Raw genomic sequence first — 21,203 nt, 5'->3', positions numbered from 1 at the left:
TCCAGCTGCTGTGTCACTTCTTACAATACTTGAAAAGAATAGAAACTTTAAACACAATCTTACTGTCAATAATTAATGGTTTCTAACAAGCAGGAAAGATATGTAATATCATATTTCAATATATAAATTATAGCAAGTAAATGTTCTAAAGTGCTCCAAAATGCAAATGTTCTAACAAGATTACCTTAAAATACTGTTTCTGTTTAACGAAACATTTCTATTTCTTATTATTCATTAAATACCTTAAGTATATTAATTGCTTCTCTTTCTTACTGAAGTCATATATACTGTTGATAAAATAAACTAAAAAAAAATTACTGATGTGATTTGCATCACTATTTACAATAAATCAGAAAAGTTCTTTGTGAAGCTAAAGGTTCTGCCGTATCAGTTTAGACATTCTGATTAAGGGATTTCTTCAAGCTGTAAATGTTTTCATTAATTTCAGTGAGGAGATGAGAAATTAAACCCATTCCTTGTGCTTGACATTTACCAAAGCTTTTAAAAACTAGTTTTGAAATGCCTTCAATGTAAATTTCTTTCTTGGAAGGAAAAAAAATCTTTATTGTATGGAGTTACAGTCTAGGTGACAACTGAGTGAAAACAGAGGAACAGAAATGCACCAACGCTCAGGCTTACCTCAAACTCAGCATGTTTGTGGACATCTTCAGCTCTTTGTCGGTTCAAAATAAATTCTGCTTCATTTGCAACACGCACTATATGGTCTTTCATTGCATGACATAATAATCTAAAATAAGAAAAATCAAAATCAACCTTTGTATTTGATGCATTTCAAATAAGCTATTTCAGCAGATTTACTTAAAATGGAAAAAAAAATAAATTAATGAAACTATTGTAATGCAATTGTCAAATTAGTTGACATGAAAAATTCAATTTTATCCAAAATTTTCTGCGTTTGTAAAAGTACGAACAAATTACGTTATATGGAAAAAGCCTGCTATTCATTATTGAAGGGAAAAGTTCTTTATGGAAGTATTATGTTTCTAGAATGTTTTTAACAGCAGTCTCATTATGAATATGAATACTATTCCATCGTTAAAAAAAATCTAGGCAAGTGCTTAAACTCTTAATGATACCATTATATCATTAAATATAAATGTTCCAATTTCAAAGTCTTAAAAATCACAACATTACCAAAGACTTAAAATCCTATTAAAATTGCAAAATAATATAAATATCTCTCATATGTTTTTCAAACCATGGAGTGAAAAGTGCATCATGTTTCCAAGTTTTCATGGCATCAGAACTAGATAAACCTCACTTAAAAAGAAGGAAAAAAATAGATTAAGATTGGACTGAGACTGAGGATGTCAATCAGACACCTTAAATTAGGATTCTTGTAAAGATCACCAAATACCATGAGATGCGTAATAAAGTTGCAGCATAAACAACATCGTGTTGTTAATAATGCTGATATCCTATTGGGCAGGAGGAATGGAAGCAACTACTTTCTCAACCCTACAGTCCATATCTAAGCTTAGCCGTTCTATTCAAAATTGCTTTGCTCTTCTTATCAGTAGGGAGGAAATATCTTTCAGGATGCAAAGATCTGACAGGTCTGTTTAAGATCAGGAAGAACTGTTTCTCTTTGTGTCAAATTAGCACATGGTCTGGGATTTTCCTTCTTGCAGCATCAGGGAAGCACACTTAATCTCAGAGATTCTTATAGTAAGGATGTGAAATTTCTAGCAAATTCCACCCTAAGGTTGGTGTCTGGTGCTTAGCAGCACCACAAATGAAAGCCATGATTATTAGACATGAAAGCCACGATTACTAGACCTTACATCTATTAGATGGAAAGATCTGAACTCTATTCTTGCCTCCTTTGGTGTGTTCTACCATCTGTGAAGGAAGGAAATCACTCACCCTGAGCTAATGCTTAATATGGATGTGTGGCATGGGAAGACATAAATGTTGGGCTCTCTGTTTAGAGATAAAGACAAACAAGCTTGGGTCAAGGTTTCACAGTGGATATTCATGGTTTTCATAAGCCTTTTTATTATATTTAACCCTTTGCTATTTGTGAACGCAAAAAGTTTTTGGCAAACTATATGCTGAAAGATCAAAATTGCCTCCATTGTAGTCTTCAAAATTTAGCTTTATTCTTTAATATACCCTGCTAGAAGATGTGCTTTAGTATTTTATTACTGTTAAGTGTTCAGATTTTTATTGTTAAGAGGTAAGTGTAGAACAGCCCTCAGATATGGATTAGAAGTAAGCATTCATGACTTTAACAAGCGTCTCTAAAATGAGAAAATACCAGAAGTGAGTGTTTAACATCTCCAATCAAATTTTGCACCACAGGTCTTTCTGAACTTTTCCATATGACATTAATGACCTGGAACCAACTAGCTAGGATTTCAAAACTGAACACACAGATTTCAAATGTCTACTAGCTGTACATCCCTTCCTGAATGAATAAAATATCAAATAAATGGAGCACAGTACAATTTCAGTATCTTTGAGTCAGCTGTGGTCCAGGCAGGATTTCTAGTTCCAAATGGCTTTAGGTGGAATCAGTGGGTTTCTTAGACACACCCTGCCACCTAGAATTTGGTGACAAAAAATCAAGACTAACTTTGATCCACTGGGTTTCTTATTTGGGACATCTGGGCATAGTTTTTATACCTCAAAAAACAATCTAAGCTGGCTCTGTTCATGAGCAATGACAAATACATACCATCTTCATCTTAGTTGTACTTATCTGTATTAAGAAGTTTTCGCATTCTCTGTACCCATTTATGCACTTCGAATGGATTCACAGAGAATGCTAATTTCCACAAGTTATAAATGTCTTACCAATACTCAGGGAAAAGATATTAAAAAAAAAAACAAGGAAAAAAAAAAGATCTGTCGACACTAGTCTCTGGCTGCTTTATAGAAAATGAGAACTTTTATAGACATGCAGCAGATGATTCAAATCTGCTGGCTGAAAGTGCTGGCGACCCCAGCTGTGCCTCCCACTACCCTAACGGACCTTTCTGCTCCAGAGACTGAGAGATGTCACGCATTTGGGAACAACTTTGTAGTTGCTGCAGCTTTTGGACAGCACATCAGGCAAACTAAACCAGATTTCAGGTAATCTCAAAATGCCACATGTCTTCAGGGTCCAAAGTCAAGGAGATGATAAACAAGAGGGGACCAGGGAACATGCCTGAGCCCTGGTGCCCGACTGCCTACAGCACTCAAATCATTAGCTTGGCCTCCGCTCATTTCTTGGCTCTAATATCTATCCAGAAAATGTATAGACATTGTCCAAGGGACAGTTCACTGAAGACACATCGATGAAACTGAATGAACTTAAATTCTCTCGAATCCTACCCAAGAAAGTTCTGTAGGTGTTTCCACACCATACACCGGCACACAGAACACATCATTCTAGTGGGTAGCCCTCCTGTTATTCCAAACAATCTGAACTAAACAGACAAAATAGTAATGATATCTTAAGGTCAAACAGGAACTGTAAGGGCTTCAGGGAGTAGCAGGACTAAGTGCTACGTAGGATGAATGAAGACACTCCGCTCTAGCTAGTCCTAACCTTAAGCAGGGTGCAAATAGGCCAGCCCAGGCTATTTGGTTTTATTTAAAACTACAGACATAGCTTCCCTCTTCCTTTTTGTTTGTTGCAAAAAATCTTATCTATGGAATATCTCGATATTATTTCAACTGCGTCTAGCCAGTTGTTTCATGCACTCTCATATCTCGATCACAATCACTGATTGCGATTTCAAGGAAAAGACAAAAACTTGTTTGTATGGTGGTCAGCACTGGGATTATGACAAAAGGGAGGTCACAACATATCAACAGTATATAATCATTAAATAATATCATATCAATGTGTGCTAATAAGGGACATACTGTGATTCACTTACCTTAGGTGCTTGTATGCACCTAATATAGAACTTCAGAGACTAGGTAAACTATGCTTTTGCATCTAGAAGACCATTAAGAATTACACTACTCTTAAAATCCCTTGCCAGAAAGACAGACTTTTGAAAAAAAAGAAGGGTTATAATCTAGGCCATCGTTCAGAAATCTTGCATGCCTTCAAAAGAAGCCTTGGCCTGGATGTTTTGATTTGCAAGTGCAACAATATAGGGCAGAAAACAGAAGCATAGTAAGTTAAAGCAGTTAAACGTGTCATTTTAGCTTCGAAAGGAAAGGCAGCTACTACAAGGTCAGGGAAGCAATGCCTTACAGAGGCTTTTGCTAAGGAACTTACTTATGTATTTGCTGTACTTGTTCAAGGAAAATTGTTACCTTATGAAATTTGAAAACACTATTTAAAAATATTTTTTTGGTACTGATTTTTACTTCGAATGGGAAGTTATTCTGTATTCTTAAACTATATTTCTACTATGCAAAAGATGGCAAAAGTGTTACTACTGTTATATCTGGATTAAATCATAGCCAGCTAACCCTGACTGAATCTCAAATTCATATAGACACAGCACAACTCAGCATACTGTCCTAACTGGGTTACACCTGATGAACATGCGTGGTAATGTCGTCATTGCTTGAATACTTTCCAAATTATCTAAATCCTTACGAATTCAACCACATGGATGTCATTGGATTTAAAAAAAAAAAAATACTTTTCTGGCATGAGAAAAGGTGCTTACAACTATCTTTTGGGTTCTTATAGAAAAAAACAATAAAAATTATTCAGAAAGGATCCCAAACCAGGAAAAATCTCACACTCAGTAGTATCAAAGGCTGCCAATACATCAAAAAAAATCTCCCTTCATGCACTGCAAATAAGAGAAAGGAACAAGGACCTCTAGGTCAGCAAATTCACTCCTTCACTGCAACACACAGCTACGTCATACAAATTCTTTCATAAACTATCTTTTGTTTATGAAAGATATTTTCATGAAATCAAGCCCATGAAATGTGTCTTCAGTTTATGAAAATGCGATCAAGTTGCTTTCCTCCAGCACAGCTTTGGAAGGTCCTCTGAAGGTTAAAACCCTTTTACTTCCCAATCCAAATGTATTCTTCTTTAGCAGTCTTTACTGATTCATTTTATGCAAATGTTGCCCTTATGTTTACACAACTCTTCTTCCTTCTGTTGACCTTCTGATATTCCATCTATCTCTATTTTACTAGACTAAGTAAATCAGCTCTCTGACTTCTCTTGCATGGCAAAACAGTTAGTAAAAGAGATTGCCTTTTGGTTTTTTACTAATTTCATACACTGATTTTACCTTTTCTACAAGTGCATAGTCAAAACCGTCAGCAGTATCTGACAAGTTTTAGTCATTATTTACATAGTAACATTAATGCTGACTTATTTCCATGGAAATACCTTTTCTGAAGCAATTCTATAATTGTTTTCCTTTTTTTAGCCCTATATTCTATGATTTTGCACAAGAAAATTTCAGTGATAGATCGGTCTTTTACCTCCTCAGACACTTCCAAAATATGAACTAACAATCTCTAGCATATATTCCCAAGAACATGAACTCCATGTACTGTTACAGTATAAAAATTTATGTAACATATTACATTGTATAATATTTATATTAATGCAAGTTTGAAACCCACCCAATATATCCTTGTTGATATTTCAGTCATCTGCCCAACTATGGTTCCCATCCAAAGATTTTTACAGAGCAGTCCCTTTTGGGGAGAAGTCTGTTCTCTGCATCTTTCCCGAACCTCCATGTATTGGAGTGACCAATCCAAGTAAGAAAGAGCTTGAGGCACAAAATGCATATATACTTGCTAAACAGAGGGAAGATCTAAAATTTGAGAGCAGTACCATTTTTGCTCTCCTTTGGAAATAAGACATGCTCTTTAGTGAGATTTCCTTATCACCAACCACTGAACATTTGTTCTGACTGAATTATACCCACTGTCCTCATTCACGCATGTAAATCCTCATCCTGCCTTAGCAAGCAACACCCCCAAAAGACCTTGTAGATAGACTGATGTTGAGATAGGCCTTCTGGTCATACTTATTGATCTCTACAGAAGTGCTCCTCCCACAAGGGTAAGGGGTTGTCTGAAAAGAAAAGTGTCACCACAAGCTTTGCTGTGATTTACCAAAAGAAAAAAGACATTAACCTAGAATAACGTTTGGCTTTATCCTGTGTGACCATTTCTTCAGTTGCACTACTGAAACTCCTATCAGAATTGAAGCCAAATGTGTCCTTCCCCAGCTGAGCTGATCTCAACCAGGAACCAATGACCAGCAAAAATCTTATCCTCTTTGAGCCTGAATTCTTACTGCATAAGGTAGAGATTAAACACTGACTTGGTAACTTATGGTTTCTCTTTACCAAGAAAAGCTTGATTTCTATTAATGCCCACAAATTTATGAACCGCAGTTAAAGCTCCCTTACTAGGAAATGGGTTTGATTTGTTTTTAGACAGAATCAAAGGACTTTTCAGTAAGGAATCCACCAACAAAGCAGTCTGAAATCACTCGTGACTCAATTTCTGGTACACTTCTATGGGGAAATGAGCTTTCTGCAGAGATAGCCGTGAAGTTTCCAGCTGAACATATGGAAAATGGAAGTAAAAGCTAGAATTAAGATATGCTGGTAACTTTAAAATAAGCATGACAGGGCTTAAGTATCTGTAGGAAAAAGAGTAAATGGAAGGCTCTCCTTTACCCAAAAATCGAAGTGTCTCCGACTTATAAGTGAGAGCAGACTAGGTGACAGTATGTCACAGGACATGCTGATTCATAAATATGAGTTATTTTCAAATGTTGTTTAGGAGTAGGTAAGAAGTTATTTTACATCCATATGGCTTGCTTTCCTGAATTCTATCTTCAGTAAGGTTACTTTAGAAGTCCAGTGCTTATAGGTTAAAGGAAGTGGTGAAAAATATGTACAATCAATCAGAAGCCCCTGTTTTTTCACATAATGGGGTTTAAAAAGGCTGGATTGTGAAGTTACACATTCCAAGAAGTCATTCAGGTAAATAGCCAGAGCCTGGGAAATTTTTATTTATTTTTTAAAGAGTTTTGGAAATAGGGACAGTGATAAGACTATACCCAAAGTGTCTTGGAAACATTTGAAAAACATAAAATGTTTGCAACACATTTAGATGTGGATTGGGATAGGTTGTGACAAACAGTGATATTTGTCCACCTATCAGAATTGAAAGATGAAAACTCTTATCTCACTAACTATTCTAAACTGACTTTGCTATCCTGCAGTCGGTTCTTCCTAGTAATAAACTCGCACAGAGAGAAAGAGGGCTCGTAGCTGTTAACGCTGCTAGATAAAACAATTGTGCTTATCTTACCCAATGTTTCTTTCATTTGAGATAAACTAAAAAAGCAGATCATTCCCAAGCAGCAATTTTCAAAACAGATTACAAAATGAACATTTGTTATAATTTAGCTAAGGTCTTGCTTCCTCTACTCATTCTTGAAGTTCTGCCAACTCACATGTCCAGGGAAACAGATGTTTCTCTGACTTACTTTCATCAGATGCCCACAGCATAATTTTTCCAAGAAGCAGCCTGGAAATATGCCACTTTTTCAGCAAACACAGTTGTTTTGACAATTACTACTCTTAATGGCATTCATAAGAAATGAAACCTATCATTGCGCTTGGTATCTGTAATAGGATTCATAAACTGGTCTAACTTGAAGAGTCTGAAGTTCTACAAGATGCCATACTTCTATAAATACTTTGAAAGTAAATTCCTATAAACTTTGGAAGGTAATGTCTAACACAGGGGTCTGATTTCTAGCAAAAGGGCAATAATGAAGAATTTACTAGAGAAAAATTTGAAATTACAGCATGCAACGACCAGCTACTGGAGTACAACATGAGCACATTGGCAAGATAAACTTCATGGAGGTAACTATTAATGTTTCAGAAATGCCCCAGAGGCTACACCAGACTCAGTGAAACTCGGAGTTGACCACAAAGAATCTATTCCACTCCTCATAAAGGTTTTCTATTTTGCATAAGAATATTCTAAATCAAAAGGAATCTGTCTCTTTGAAACAGTATCCATCCAGTAAACATCCAAGACCAGCAGTTACAACTGAGACAACCTGCACCTCAGAAGCAGCCTCGGCTTTGAGATATGACAGGATCAGGCAAGGTTAGAAGGTGAGAGGATGCCTCAAAACCTCAAACAGCTCTAAGAACTCCAGCTGTACTGACCCTACAAACAGGTTGATGGTTACCATAACAACGTATGCTTTGTGTAACACAAACTGATTATTAGTCTGGAAGTAGAACAAGGACAGTGGTAATATATAGTATGAGATTATAAAAAACCCCATCTAACAGGGAGCTCAAGCTCATGCCTCAGCTGGAGCAGAAATAGAGACATTCAGTGCCTAGTTTTACAGAAGTATCTATGACAAGAATCTTCTACTGACGGAAGACGATATTTAGGATGAATTTCCATAAAACAGCCACTCACAGTTGATAAAGGATTCCTCCAATCAAAATTTACTATTGGTGAGGATGACAATACAGCAACAGAATTTGGTTACATCTGTCAAAGATAGAATAATCAAACACCTTTATTCTTATTTATATATTGTATCTGAATGCTACTGCTTCCCCAGTGCTATTTCCTGCCTGGATTTCCACACATCGGATATTCCACATCAGACTAGAATCCTCTGCAAGTTGTTCTGGTAGCCCTCAGCTACATAATATCCATGATGTCTGAAGACCAAGCATCTTGGACTGCTGGATGATTCAGATGAGCTCCCCATTCTGACCTCAAGGTTCCTGTCATCAAGATCATTGTCAACACAGAAAAAAGGAACAGCATCCTTTCTCCAACCTTCTTGGACCCAACTACTAAATGAGTTCTTCAAGGGGTATCTAGGGATCCAACCATAAATGCACATCATAAATCAAATATTGCAAATGGCACTATAGATATACCTTTTAACACAGGGCCTGAACATTTAAGTATTGCAGACAGTGAATAATGACTGTGAGCTCATTTACCACAAACCAAACATATCAGAACTGCCAAACTGCAACAGAGGATGTCCAAAAGAAAATTTGCTGCAGTTACCCAACAATCCTCGTTGAGGTAACATGGAAAGAATGTAAGTCTTTATTAGCCTCCTTTCAGGATTTAATCAGCAATTCATCTAAATTTAAACAAACACAAATTTCCAGTCTATTTAAACATTCTGCTACTCTTTCCAGGAAATTAGTGAAAACTCTCAATAAAACAGGGTTTAAAAGAAAAAGGCCTCTTGTGAATTTTAAGTATGCTTGGAGGTCCAGGTAGCTGGATATGCAAAAGTATATATTTTCATGGCTAAAGGCAGAAAGCAGACTTAGGTACAGAGATGAAATTACATAAACAAAGCTTATAATTTTAAATCTGAGATTAAATATAGTCTCATGTTTCCTCAAATTTATATTATGATCAGAGTACTCCTGCTATTTAAAATGTGAAAATACTGTAAAAAATAAATGAAATTATTTTAAATGAAAGAACAAGGTCATCTCTTTAGAGAGGTGAGTGTTGTGAAAACATAAATGGGAAAGGAAACAGAAGTTGAGGATAGTAACCCAATTCTGCAAGACTAATAGATAATGATCTGTAACATCCACCTCTTAGGCAGGACAGACCCCTGAGATACTCTACTTGTCAAAGACATCAAGGTAGAGTACAACCAATTAACCACAACCCTCGGAGCCCCATTACGTAGTCAGTTTTCTACCTATTTAGTTTTCTATCCATTCAGAACGAAGCCTTCTAACTCTGATACATGACTATTGTGGGACACAGTGTGGAAACCTTGCCGATGTCAAGGTAAACTATGTTCCTCCCCATGTCCACAAATCTAGTTGTTCTTCTTTGCCTAGTAGTAGAAGGCAAATGTGTTGATTGGAGATGGTTTAGCTTTTGTAAATCCATGTTGGCTGTTCTCAATTACCTTCTCCTTCATATGGCCATAAATGTGTTCCAAAAGTACTTGCTACATGGTTTTCCAAGACACAGAAGAAAAGCTGACTAATTTATAGGTCTCTGGCTTTTTTGGACTATTTTGAAGATGAGTGCAACACTTGCCTTTCTCCAGGCATCTGTGACCTTTCAGAGATAACAGTGATCAGCCTTGCAAGGACTTTCACTACCATCAGATGTACCCCATTAAGTATTATGGATTTGTATGGGACAAGTTGTCTCAAGGAATCCTTGACTCAATCCTCATCCACTGCAGGCAGTTCTCCTCCTGGAATCCTTTCACTAAAGACTTGAGAAATCTTGGTGAAGACTCAGACAAATAAGGCATTGAGCCTTCAGACTTATCTGTCACTAAATCATCCACCCCATTCAGCAACAGGCTGCATTTGAACTGGTAGAAGTTCTTGTTGCCCTTGATATCTTTTCCAACTATCATTTCCAGTTGAGTGTTGTCCTTCCTGAATACATTCCTTACATGCTCAAGCAATGTTTCTAAATTCCTCCTTTCTAGCCTGCTTCTACTTCTACATCCTGGTACTCTCTTTTTGCACCAGAGCTCTACTACAATTTCCTTGGTTAGCCAAACCAATCTCTTAATGCATCTACTTTTTTTCCTATTCTTGCACTTGAATGATGCTGTACTTAAAAGCCTGCCACCTTTCCAGGGCTCCCTTGACCTCCACATTTGCCTCCCATGGGATCCTACCTATCTGTTCCTGAATGAGCTAAAATCTGCACTCATGAAGTGTGTACTCTGCTACTCTCCATCCTCATGTCCCTCAGGAGTTTGAACTCCACTATTTCATGGTTAACTACAGCCAAAGATGCCATTAATTACCACATCCTAAACCAATTCTTGATTGCTAGTGAATAGCAGATACATCTGTATGTCATTCTTAGTTGGTTCATCCTGTATCAGGAAGTCATCCCTAGCACCCTCCAGAAATCTTATTGACTGCATGTATTCCAGAGGATGTCAGGAAGGTTAAAAATCCCCATGAGAACTAGGGTTTGTGATCCAGATACTTCCTCAAATTATTTCAATAATTCTTCTTCCTTTCCCTCAACCTGAATGGGTGGTCTGTAATAAATTCTCCATGACATCACCCTTACTGGACTCTCCTCTCATCCTGTACTGCAAGTTTTCAACCAGAATGTCATCCATCCTGCTGAAGAGCTCTATACATCTGAGCTGCTCCTTCACAGAGAAGGCAACACCCCCTCCTTGCTTACTCTGCCTGTCTTTCCTGAGGAACTTGTATCTCTCCACCACAGCACTTCTGTCATGCAGTGCCGGCTGTCCCACCAAATCTCATTCATACCAGTGATGTCACAGTTTTGTGATTCCTTGTGAAGTGATTTCTACTGCTAGTTTCCCAAGCTGTATACATTTGTGTACTCATTTACTCGAGGCAGGTGCTCCTATCCTATCTGTTGTTCCTGTCACCCTGCACCCTTTTCTGTTGACCTCATCCATTACCACCCCACTTAAATGTAGGTTGTAATCTCTCTCCCACACCATTCCTGAAGAACTCTTGTCATGCCCCCTTTTACAGCCAACATTGCAGATGCATCCAGCTCTTAAATTAAGAAGCCTACTGATGTGCATACCCTAACGTAAATCTGAAATCCTAATTAAGCTGCTATCAGTGAAGCTCTTGACATGAGTGATACCCTCAACTTCACATATTCATAGCGTAAGACTGATTACAAAGAAGCATAAACTTCAGGATCATAACCAGGATGTCTCTAAATCATTCCAGTATATTATAGACAGTGTTATTCTACACTTCCAAATCAAATCTTTGCATAGCTTTTCCTTGAAAGCATTAATTTAAATCTATAGTCAGATACTCTTGTTATACTAAAAACCTGTTACAACAGTTCCTATTTTTAGAAAGCTGTATCAGAGTGTTTGTATGCTGAATTCTACAAATACGTGTCATTCAGACATTCCTAACAAAACATTATATAAAACAAGAAAAAACAGGAACAAACACAGTAAATCAACTGATTTAAAATGAAAATGCAATTTATTAAAGTGACAGGAATATAGATGTTCTATTTTTTTAACTACAACTAAACTGACACATTTTGTTTCAGAACATTTCTAATAAAGTCAAAGATGAGAAAGGCACTCGAATTATTTCAAGCAGAAACAACAAAAGTTTGGTACTCAGAAAATCACCTTTAGTATCCGTATATTAAAACAAACAGACATCTAACTGAAGATATTAAAAAGTATGATCCTCTGCATTACATCGAAACCTTTGCCTCCATGCTCAAAAGAAAAAGCTTTCTCAAAACTGTTGATTTATTACCCAGGTCTCTCAAAATCTTACCCAGAAAGTCCTTCAAAATATTCTTAGCCTTCATTTTGCTTTTAATAATTTAAAATTCAATCATTATTGCACAGCGATTATATGCAATTTTACATCCCATTAACCCTGCTTTGTTTTAATTATAAAGATCTTTTGTTAGATTCCTTTAAATGATCCAGTTTATAATTTCAGGTTATCCTAGGGAGCACTTTAATTCAGCTGCACATTCATCAACTGTTTATGTCCTGTTAATTGTTGACAACTGCACAATTGCATTCTCTAGCTATGATTGATGAATCGCATTCACAAGTTTAGCTATTAAGCAGAATAAATATTTATAACAATTTCCAGTTAAAGGATTGTTATCTTTATACCCAAAAGGGTAAATTAAAAACGGATGGGCTGATTGCAAAGAAAAGCGTTCTAGTAATGCACATACACTTGTTTTAAAACACTTTTTTGACAAAAGTATATGGAGGAACATGTGTTTGAGGGCAGTTTCATTAGACATTCCTTTGATTGTATTTAAGCAGCAGTCCTTAAATATGACTTCATTTTGAAAAGTTATTGCTAGTAGAGAGCCCGCTGATATCTGAATACCTGACCGCTAAAAATACGTGGATGTGGGATTTGTTCAGAATGAGCATTTTATCAACAGCGAGCATGCAATAACATCTGAATCCACTTGCCTAGTAGAGAAAATAAAAAGGGTCAAAAATGGGATTCTATATTGCTATCTGAGAACATAAGCTTACTATAATTATTCAGTCTATTACCACGTAATGTTTATTGTATAATGTGCAGTACATGACCCACTCGGGTCAGCCCTATTATGGTGCAAAGTCATATTGCTGCTGTATAGCAAGAAGGATTTCCAATGAAAGGAGTACATTTCCAACTGCTATATTGCAGTGTGACTTCGTGTGCATTCAGAGAATTTACACTGACCACAAATTGGGTATAAGGCTACATGCTCCTGTTTCCCAGATACTAATGTTCCTATATTCCTATCTCTGATGTGTTAGTGCTAGTCTTCCTTTTAAATGAATGCATGACTTAATCACTGAAATAGCAGCTAGACAAAAAATATCCTAAAATAAAGAGAAGATTTGATACTTCACTATTGGTAATGACATACTATTGGTGAAAAAAACCCACCACACATAAAATTACTATCTCTCTTCAACAGACATATTGCTATTATATATATTTTTTTTTTCAACTGCACATATCCAGACATCTAGATTCAAGTGGATTTAATGTACTGGCCAATACAAGTTGCACACAAGTGGCTCCATTTGTCTTTGACATTCCACTACCAGGAAGGCCAAAGAGTCCCCCTTTGCTGGCTGGAAGAACTGACAAACATTGCACAGATTAGAAGATATAAACAGATACAGCATTAAAATTACTTGAAGAAAAAGCAAGGCAGCTCTTATAAACATTATGTCCTGTGTATTTTCCAGGACTCAAATTGGACCAGAAATTCTAGATAAAATAATTCCTCGTGAACGGATAGTATAGAGAAGTGCATCTGTACAGTGAATGCTGTGCTCCTAAAACAGATGGAGCAGCAGATGGGTTTACAGATTGGGCTTCCTGGACTGTCTGGGTAAAAGAGCCGTGCTGCTCTGCAAAATGGTGGTTCAATTCTCAAATAAACCCAAACCTATATACAGTTCATGGGAGCTCTATTTCCTTCTGTCAATAAACAAAATTTTCAGAATTTACCCATTTTCAAATTAAATATTTACTATATAAAGTATCTATACAATAAATCTCTTAATTAAAATGGCCTTTTCACAATCTTTTTGGAACAGATGGTGAGGAAGTATTATGACCCAATGGAATAAATGCAAAATGACTACTTGTTCAAAAGCTGTAAAATTGATTACCTTCCTTCATTGATGAGCTCAATAAATGCAAGTCCTGCATTCTTCTGAATAGAATTTTGCCATTCCTAAGAAGACAAAATATAACATGATCAAAACCCAAGGATTTTAAACCACATTTCTGAAGCTGACTCTGATGACTTCCTAAGGAGCCTGAATTTAGGTTGAGCTTAACTTAATGCTTCCCCCCCTTCCCAAGAAGAACGACCTGATCATTTAAAAACTGTAATTCATTCTGATTTTCAAATAAATTTTAGGTGGTCATGTTTTCAGCTTTACCTTTAAGCAAGCTTTAGTTTCCTTGTCTAGAGAACATCAAAACTCATACAGTTGCCCAATGAACATATTAAGTGCAACAAAGTACAGGAGCAGTAGTTTCTTCTTCACTTTCTTCACTGTTACACCTTGTACATTTTATCATATAGGGCAGGCAATAATCTGTGTATCATCCATCCCTCCTTAAGTTCAATCTTTGTTTCTTCCCCATTATAAGTGAAAACAAAACCAATTGCTAAGAACAAACTGATTTTTTCAAATTCTTTTACTATTAACATGAATTTCCAAGATAAAGTTTTGAAACTGATTTAAACCACTTAATAGACATTAAAAGATAATAACTTTTAATTCATATACTACTAAGTTAAAGAAAAAATTCTCAATGCATTACAAACAGCTTTTTGCCATACAACTTACTGCCTATATCACACCAATAGACTTAATACTTGAGATGTAAAAAGGTGGAGATACCTCCCTAGCAAGTAAAAATTACTTTGGTTTTGGATAATTCCTTAAAACTTTTCTTTAAGAGTAATAAACATTTCCTTTTCATCATACAGAAAAAAATAAATCAAAAAACATTAGCTGGATTACAGTTCAGAGAAATTTTCTAGTCGGAGACTTCATGTTATAAACAGAAATGGGTAGAGAGAGTTACAGTTACAGAACTATTCTGCTTTACATTTCCTTTTTTCTAGGACTAAAAATCAGGCAGAAATCCCCAATGTTTGTTTCCTGATACGGGCAAAAAAGGTAGCTTTACACAGATAAGGAAATTTTCTCAAAGAATAGTTGTGTAAATTAGTCATTAATCAGCAAGGTGTTTCTTACTGATCTTATGAAAAGTCATAGATTTGACTAAGTCATGCATCTTAAAAAAGAAAAAAGCCCAACAACAAAAATCTTGTACTTATGATTGGTTTTGTAAGAGGCAAGCTACTAAAATAGCCAAATAACAAACATACTCTTAACCTATTACTGAGCAGGTGAGTCCTGATTAGGGAACATGGAGTGTCAGCACTCAGCCCTCTAGCTTGTGCGATAGAAAACCATTGTAACAGGTCCTTTCTTCAGTAACTGAAGCAAGCCTAATCATCTAATTTTTGGAAGCAATTGAATCACCTTGGTATGGTACAAAGTCATGCTGAGAAACTAAGGAAAGGATTCAATTGCCTAAACATCAGCACCTAGTGCCATTTTAAGAGACAACAGTCTGGGTTAGAGATAGTATTTGAGGTGTGGCATTATTTTTTTTTTTTAACCAGAGTCTTTAACTGAATGCTATAAAAACTCCTACGAGCATTTTCTTTTGAGATGCTTTTCTGCACCACAGCTGCTATGACTCTGCAGTCAGGAAAGTAGAATTGGTGCGACTACAATTCAGGAAAGAAGAGTTGAACAGAGAGAAGACCAAAAAAAAAAAGAAAACAGACTTCCTAAGACAGCTAGAAGAAAGCACTCTAATTAAATTTTTAAAAAGAGACAGAGGGTCTACCTGTGTCTACAAAAGACCAAGAGATACTTGAAAGTCTTTTGTCAGCTCCTCCTGCTCAGTGCAAATGTCTCAGAGACACTGTAGGACACCCAAAATGGCTAACTGGATTTTAGGTGAGATATCTCAAGGTACCTAAAAAGCCATCAGATACCTATGTGGAAGCAAACAAATCTCTTCTTATGGCTCCATAGGTGGAAAATCTCATCGATTTATCCAAAGTAATTATTCATGATAAAAATGTGTGAAACCCGCCCAACTATCTACCAAAAACTAGTGGAAAACATAATGATGCTGAACCAGAAAGAAACCAGGATTCATGGTTCATGCACTGCTTCACTATAAACTTACTACTACAAGCTTCACGACAAACTCACAACCCTCCATTAATACACAAATAAGGGAATGATTATTACTACTATAATTTCCTCTCAACTTTAGGCATAATTTAATATAACAGATTTATGATCCTGAGAGGTGAACTGTACTTGTGAAAAGGCACCTGGTTTTCTTTTTATCTGTTTCTTTTTAAAAGACCAAACAATAAACTGAAATACTCAGAAATGCCAGCATTACAGTTGCCTTTGCAATGGCTATTCAGATCGCTGCAGGCACTTTAAGAACTGGATTAAGATGTGGAGTTATACACTCAAAGAACGTGCAACAATTTTGTTTACATTAGCTTAGATTCCACAGAAAATCTTTCTCACACTCAAGATGCAGAAAGATAAACAACAAATGTAATGGACATAGTGATGGTGGTTGGATTATGCTATAGGCAAGTAGAATCATAGCACAGACACTTGGTTATTAGCAGCTAAGTGCTTGAATGACCACATTACATCCCAGGTGGTTTTGGTGTAGTTCATAACCTGAATCTTCCGGGCCTTTAAAACAAGAGCTGGGAGACTTTTCTGTGCCTCAGAAATGCTGATGCCAATCACATGCTGAAGTCACGGAAGACTTTGACAAAATCATGTACCAGAGAATTTCTTATCTCTGGATGCATTGACCTTTCTTCCCCAGGGGCTTCTGCTTGATAGGGCAGTGGGGATGACTATTGCCAGCAGTGCACCTCTCAGAACAAGGTCGGGTATAGAAGACTTGGGGATAGAGGCACGTTTAGAGACTGTCTAACACAGTGTTCAAGAATGATGACACTTCTCACTTCTTTGTACTAAAACCAGAATGAAGATATCAAATTTAATTTTAAACTTTATTCATATTGAAAAAAATTTAAAAATCATCTTCATACACAATAATTAAACATTATAGGGGGGTTGGAACTAAATGATCTTTAAGGTCCCTTCCAACTCTAACCATTCTATGATTCTATGATAACATTAGACATTCAGTTCAATTACTGTCCACTATGGCTATGTTCTAAATATTTTATATTATGCAAACTTCTATTGAAAACATCAAAAATGTACTAAATGATTAGGATATTGGTAATTGCCGTCCACCTGCCCCCACCTAACTTCTCCTCCTCCTCTATTCTATTGTTGCTTGAAAAACATCACTGCATCCAGAAAGCATCAGCACATGTCCCCTGACAGAAGGTTCAGACTGAACTGGTTATGAAACTGTCCATGCAGAGGAGGACAAGAGATGAATAAAACTGAGATAAGAGTTAAAGGCTAAAACTTCTAAATAACGAACTACAACACAGTACAGCTATTACTTGAAATTCAGCTGTTTTTTTTTTTTCTTTCAAAACATGATGTATATTTTCTTACTCTCTCAATATTCTTACAAATTTTACTTCTAAGTGTCTTTTCCTAGTCCTATTTCTCCAATCCCCAGTACACTAAAAAAAAAAAAAAGGAGGCTAGGCAGTATTAACAAATTTAGCAACATGTTAAATTGATACCAGAAAATTTGCACAGGTAAAATAATAATGAAGAAGCAAAAAAGCAGTAACTAGGCTTGGTATGCTAAGAACTTTTTTAGGTTTGAATTATACTTCTCTCTCAATCAATCTTTGCTTAAAATAATTTTAAAATTTTTATTCATGATGATTAGAAAATTTCTTAAAAAAAATCTTGTGATAGTATTAAAAAATAATGAATCTGACATAATATCTTCACAAAAAAAAGAAATAGTGATTCTCAGAGTTTCCATAATTCACCCTTTCCAATTTCTACAAGGAAGTCTAAAATTGTGTCACAAATTACAAGTTTCTCAACAAACTGCAGTTTCTGAATGGACAGATAACTGCTGTAGTAATCACCCTACAATTCTTCTTCCACTGCAGATACCACTGCCTCAATCAGTTGTACCTTCTTTGGAAATCTCTCTTCTCCACTTCTTAAACTAATCTGAGCATTTTTTTTCTTTTTGTCATATTGAATATTTATTGAATTTTCTAGTCTAAGGTATTAATAACTCAGTTGATACCTCAATTCTTCAATCACTGTATTTTAATCATAACTTCTCAAGACAGATGAAATTCTATTATACTGACTCTCTTCTTTCTGTAACCTTGAATACGTTTGGAGAAAAGTCTTGTACAGAGCTGAACAGGTGCTACCTTTTATCAGGATAAGGAAGGGAAAATTTTATAAAAATGCGTTTGCTATTCACAACATGCATGTAATTTAGCTTGGGTTTGAACTTCATGTTGTGAAGTTACCTTCTAAAATAATGAATAACTTGCTTTACTTTTTAAGAGGAAAGATTCAAAGGAAATATTACAAGATCGAAGGAAATGTTTCTTTATGGTGGAAAACCATGTCCATTAAAAGTAGGTAAAAACAGTAAAACCAACTGATTTCAAGATACAGCCTCATAAATTTTCGATCAGATTGCTCATAAAATTTTGAGAAGATTATACAGTTTTTAAGATCACAGGACTGTCCCTACCATTCCTAGAAGAATTGCGCTAAAGATATTGGAGTCTTAAAACCTTCCATTATTGTTTGGAATGAGAATCAGATCTAAGAATTCCAATTTTACTGCCTTTATCCTTCTCTCACACTCACATGTATACTGCTGATAGATGATAAATAAAATGTGTTTTGGGTCTACTCTTTCAAGCAAATTTGGGATCAATTTTAGGATTTTATGATAGGTCATGCATTTTAAAAGCGACTATTTCCCACAATAAGGAAGTTGCAGAATGACTGACGACATCCTCCTGGAAGGCAAATCTGCAAGTATTGGAATACACTGGGCTTCCAGCCAAATCACAGAGAGGAAAAGAATGTCAACCTTTCACAACACTATTTATGTCAATATGACTTTAACAATGCAGCAAAAGTAATAGGAAGTTTCAGATTTCACTTTCGCAAGACTAAAGCCTCATTTTTCCTTTATTTTCTTGAACTGGAGTAATATGTTAATTTTTCGCTTTCTTGGAAACACACAGACCCATTGCCCTTCTGATCACCTGTGTTAATAGCCCAATTTGTCTTGGAAATGAAGTCAAACATTCCCAGAGGAACATTTCATTAGTATCTTAGAAGAAAAAAATAAAAATCCACAATTGCAAAAAAAATTTTACAGAATGCAAACAACACGAGCGAAATAGCCGAATTTATTTAGATGATATAATATTGATCACCATGTAGAAATTCTGTATATCTTCTAATGCAGACAGAAGATATGTGCTAGAAGATACATGCATCTCCATAACTTCTAGAGCTTCCTTTCTGACTGGGAAAATAGTTCTGCATTTAAAAGACACTAAAAATATTAACAACATGTTTTGCTACGTGCGGCTACTAATCCTAAAAGCCAGTCCACTTATTACTCAACCAATCTTTGATATTAGAGGTGAATAACTAATTTGAAGTCTTCCAAAATGTACCGTTAAAGAGAAGACTGATGAACAGAAATCTACTCCTCACATTGCCTCCATTATATATATAATTAAACCCTCCAAAACTATGGTATATTTATTAATAATGATGGCCTCCAATAATGAGCTTTTGCATCCTTTCTCAGCCCTTGAAGAAATACCAGCTGACTCTTCCTGACTTTCTCGGTGTTTTCCTCTGATCTGAAATCCTTCTCAATTGTAGACAACTTAATAGAGAAGGCACCTTGCCATATGAGAATATGGGGAAAGTAATTCTTACAGTTTTCCGGTCTTGCCTGGTTTGCTATGAATCTAGAAGAGGTTCAGATCAGCATCTCACTGATATGTAATAAACGTAATCTTTGACATTTTTTGACAAAACTACTCTGTCAAGGACAGGCAAGGGATAGGACCAGAAGATCCATGAATAGACCGGTGTAAGTAAGATATTGAAGAAGAGATTCTGCTTATTACTAAATGCAAAACACAGAAATAGTTTTCTGAATGTACAGGGATCTGGAAGGACATCTCACCGAATAATCAAGAAAGCAAAACTGTCCAACAAGTAGGAAAGAATACACCGATGGTTTCCATTTGAAAGTTAGATTATCAGAAGCAGATGGACAAGAGTTGAAGGCTGAGATTGGACTGGAAGACATTCCACACACATGGACAAGGAATTAATGCAAAGAAAATTCTCTGACACCCCTTTAGCAGATAATGCAAAATGATTGTCTTTTGGAAAACTTCCAGAATTCTATAAAGCAAGTGAGAAACACTGCGGCAGGGGGGAAAGAACCACAAAACATTGCCCCCTCCCCTCTCTTCAGCCAAACCACTTAATTTCTAGAGCAAAAAAATATAAAGGAAGAAGTTTTCTACTTCCCTTGTAGCTTGTACTGGAGTTCATTTCTGATTTTGGAAATGACACTGTGTGTATAACAATCTACTTGTGTACAGGCCATGATTGTGAAGAGCCCCAATTAACATCGTAACATCAGAACATAAGTACATGCTTAATCCGTACCATATTTGATAATGGATAAGGACACAGTAGAAATGTTTCTCTCTTGCTGAACCTTGATATAGTCCAAATAGGACGACAGTATTAGAGAAAGTATTCGCTTCATCTACAAAGACTTTATTTATTGAACTTAAATTTGATTCTGTGATAAAAAGTGAAGTTACAAATCCTCAATTTGGAGCTACATGACTGATACTTTCATACACCTTTCTAGTGCTTTGTCCAGCGTATGACAATCATCTGTGGGATTTTTTTTTTAACCTACTTCTCTCCCATCAAATGCCAAAATTCCTTTCTTTTTTCTTGACTGCCACAGTGGCAGTCTTTCTTTCCTACAGCCCCAGCCATCTTACCCACCACCTGCTATGAGCTATTGCTTTCATGGCTACTATAGAAGTATAATCAGTTAAAAATTACTGTTTTATCCAGAGTTACATTTTATTCTGATGTGACCGTT

General features: G+C 36.0%; 1 protein-coding gene across 9 annotated transcripts in view; it reads right to left on the bottom strand.

Moving 5' to 3' along the window:
• The window catches only part of NBEA (neurobeachin), a 511,894-nt gene that overhangs the window by 237,921 nt on the left and 252,770 nt on the right, over positions 1 to 21,203 (bottom strand). For all 9 annotated transcript variants that reach the window (XM_054223413.1, XM_054223357.1, XM_054223366.1 and 6 more), the window contains 2 exons: positions 14,156 to 14,220; positions 640 to 748 (listed from right to left, as the gene is read on the bottom strand). In XM_054223413.1, coding sequence (XP_054079388.1) covers positions 640 to 748; positions 14,156 to 14,220 — 174 coding nt within the window. The remainder of the gene's footprint in view (positions 1 to 639; positions 749 to 14,155; positions 14,221 to 21,203) is intronic.

Source organism: Rissa tridactyla, chromosome 1, assembly GCF_028500815.1.
Source record: "Rissa tridactyla isolate bRisTri1 chromosome 1, bRisTri1.patW.cur.20221130, whole genome shotgun sequence".
NCBI lineage: Eukaryota > Metazoa > Chordata > Aves > Charadriiformes > Laridae > Rissa > Rissa tridactyla.
The sequence above is the reverse complement of the archived record's forward strand: the minus strand, read 5'-3'. Positions and strand labels throughout refer to the sequence as shown.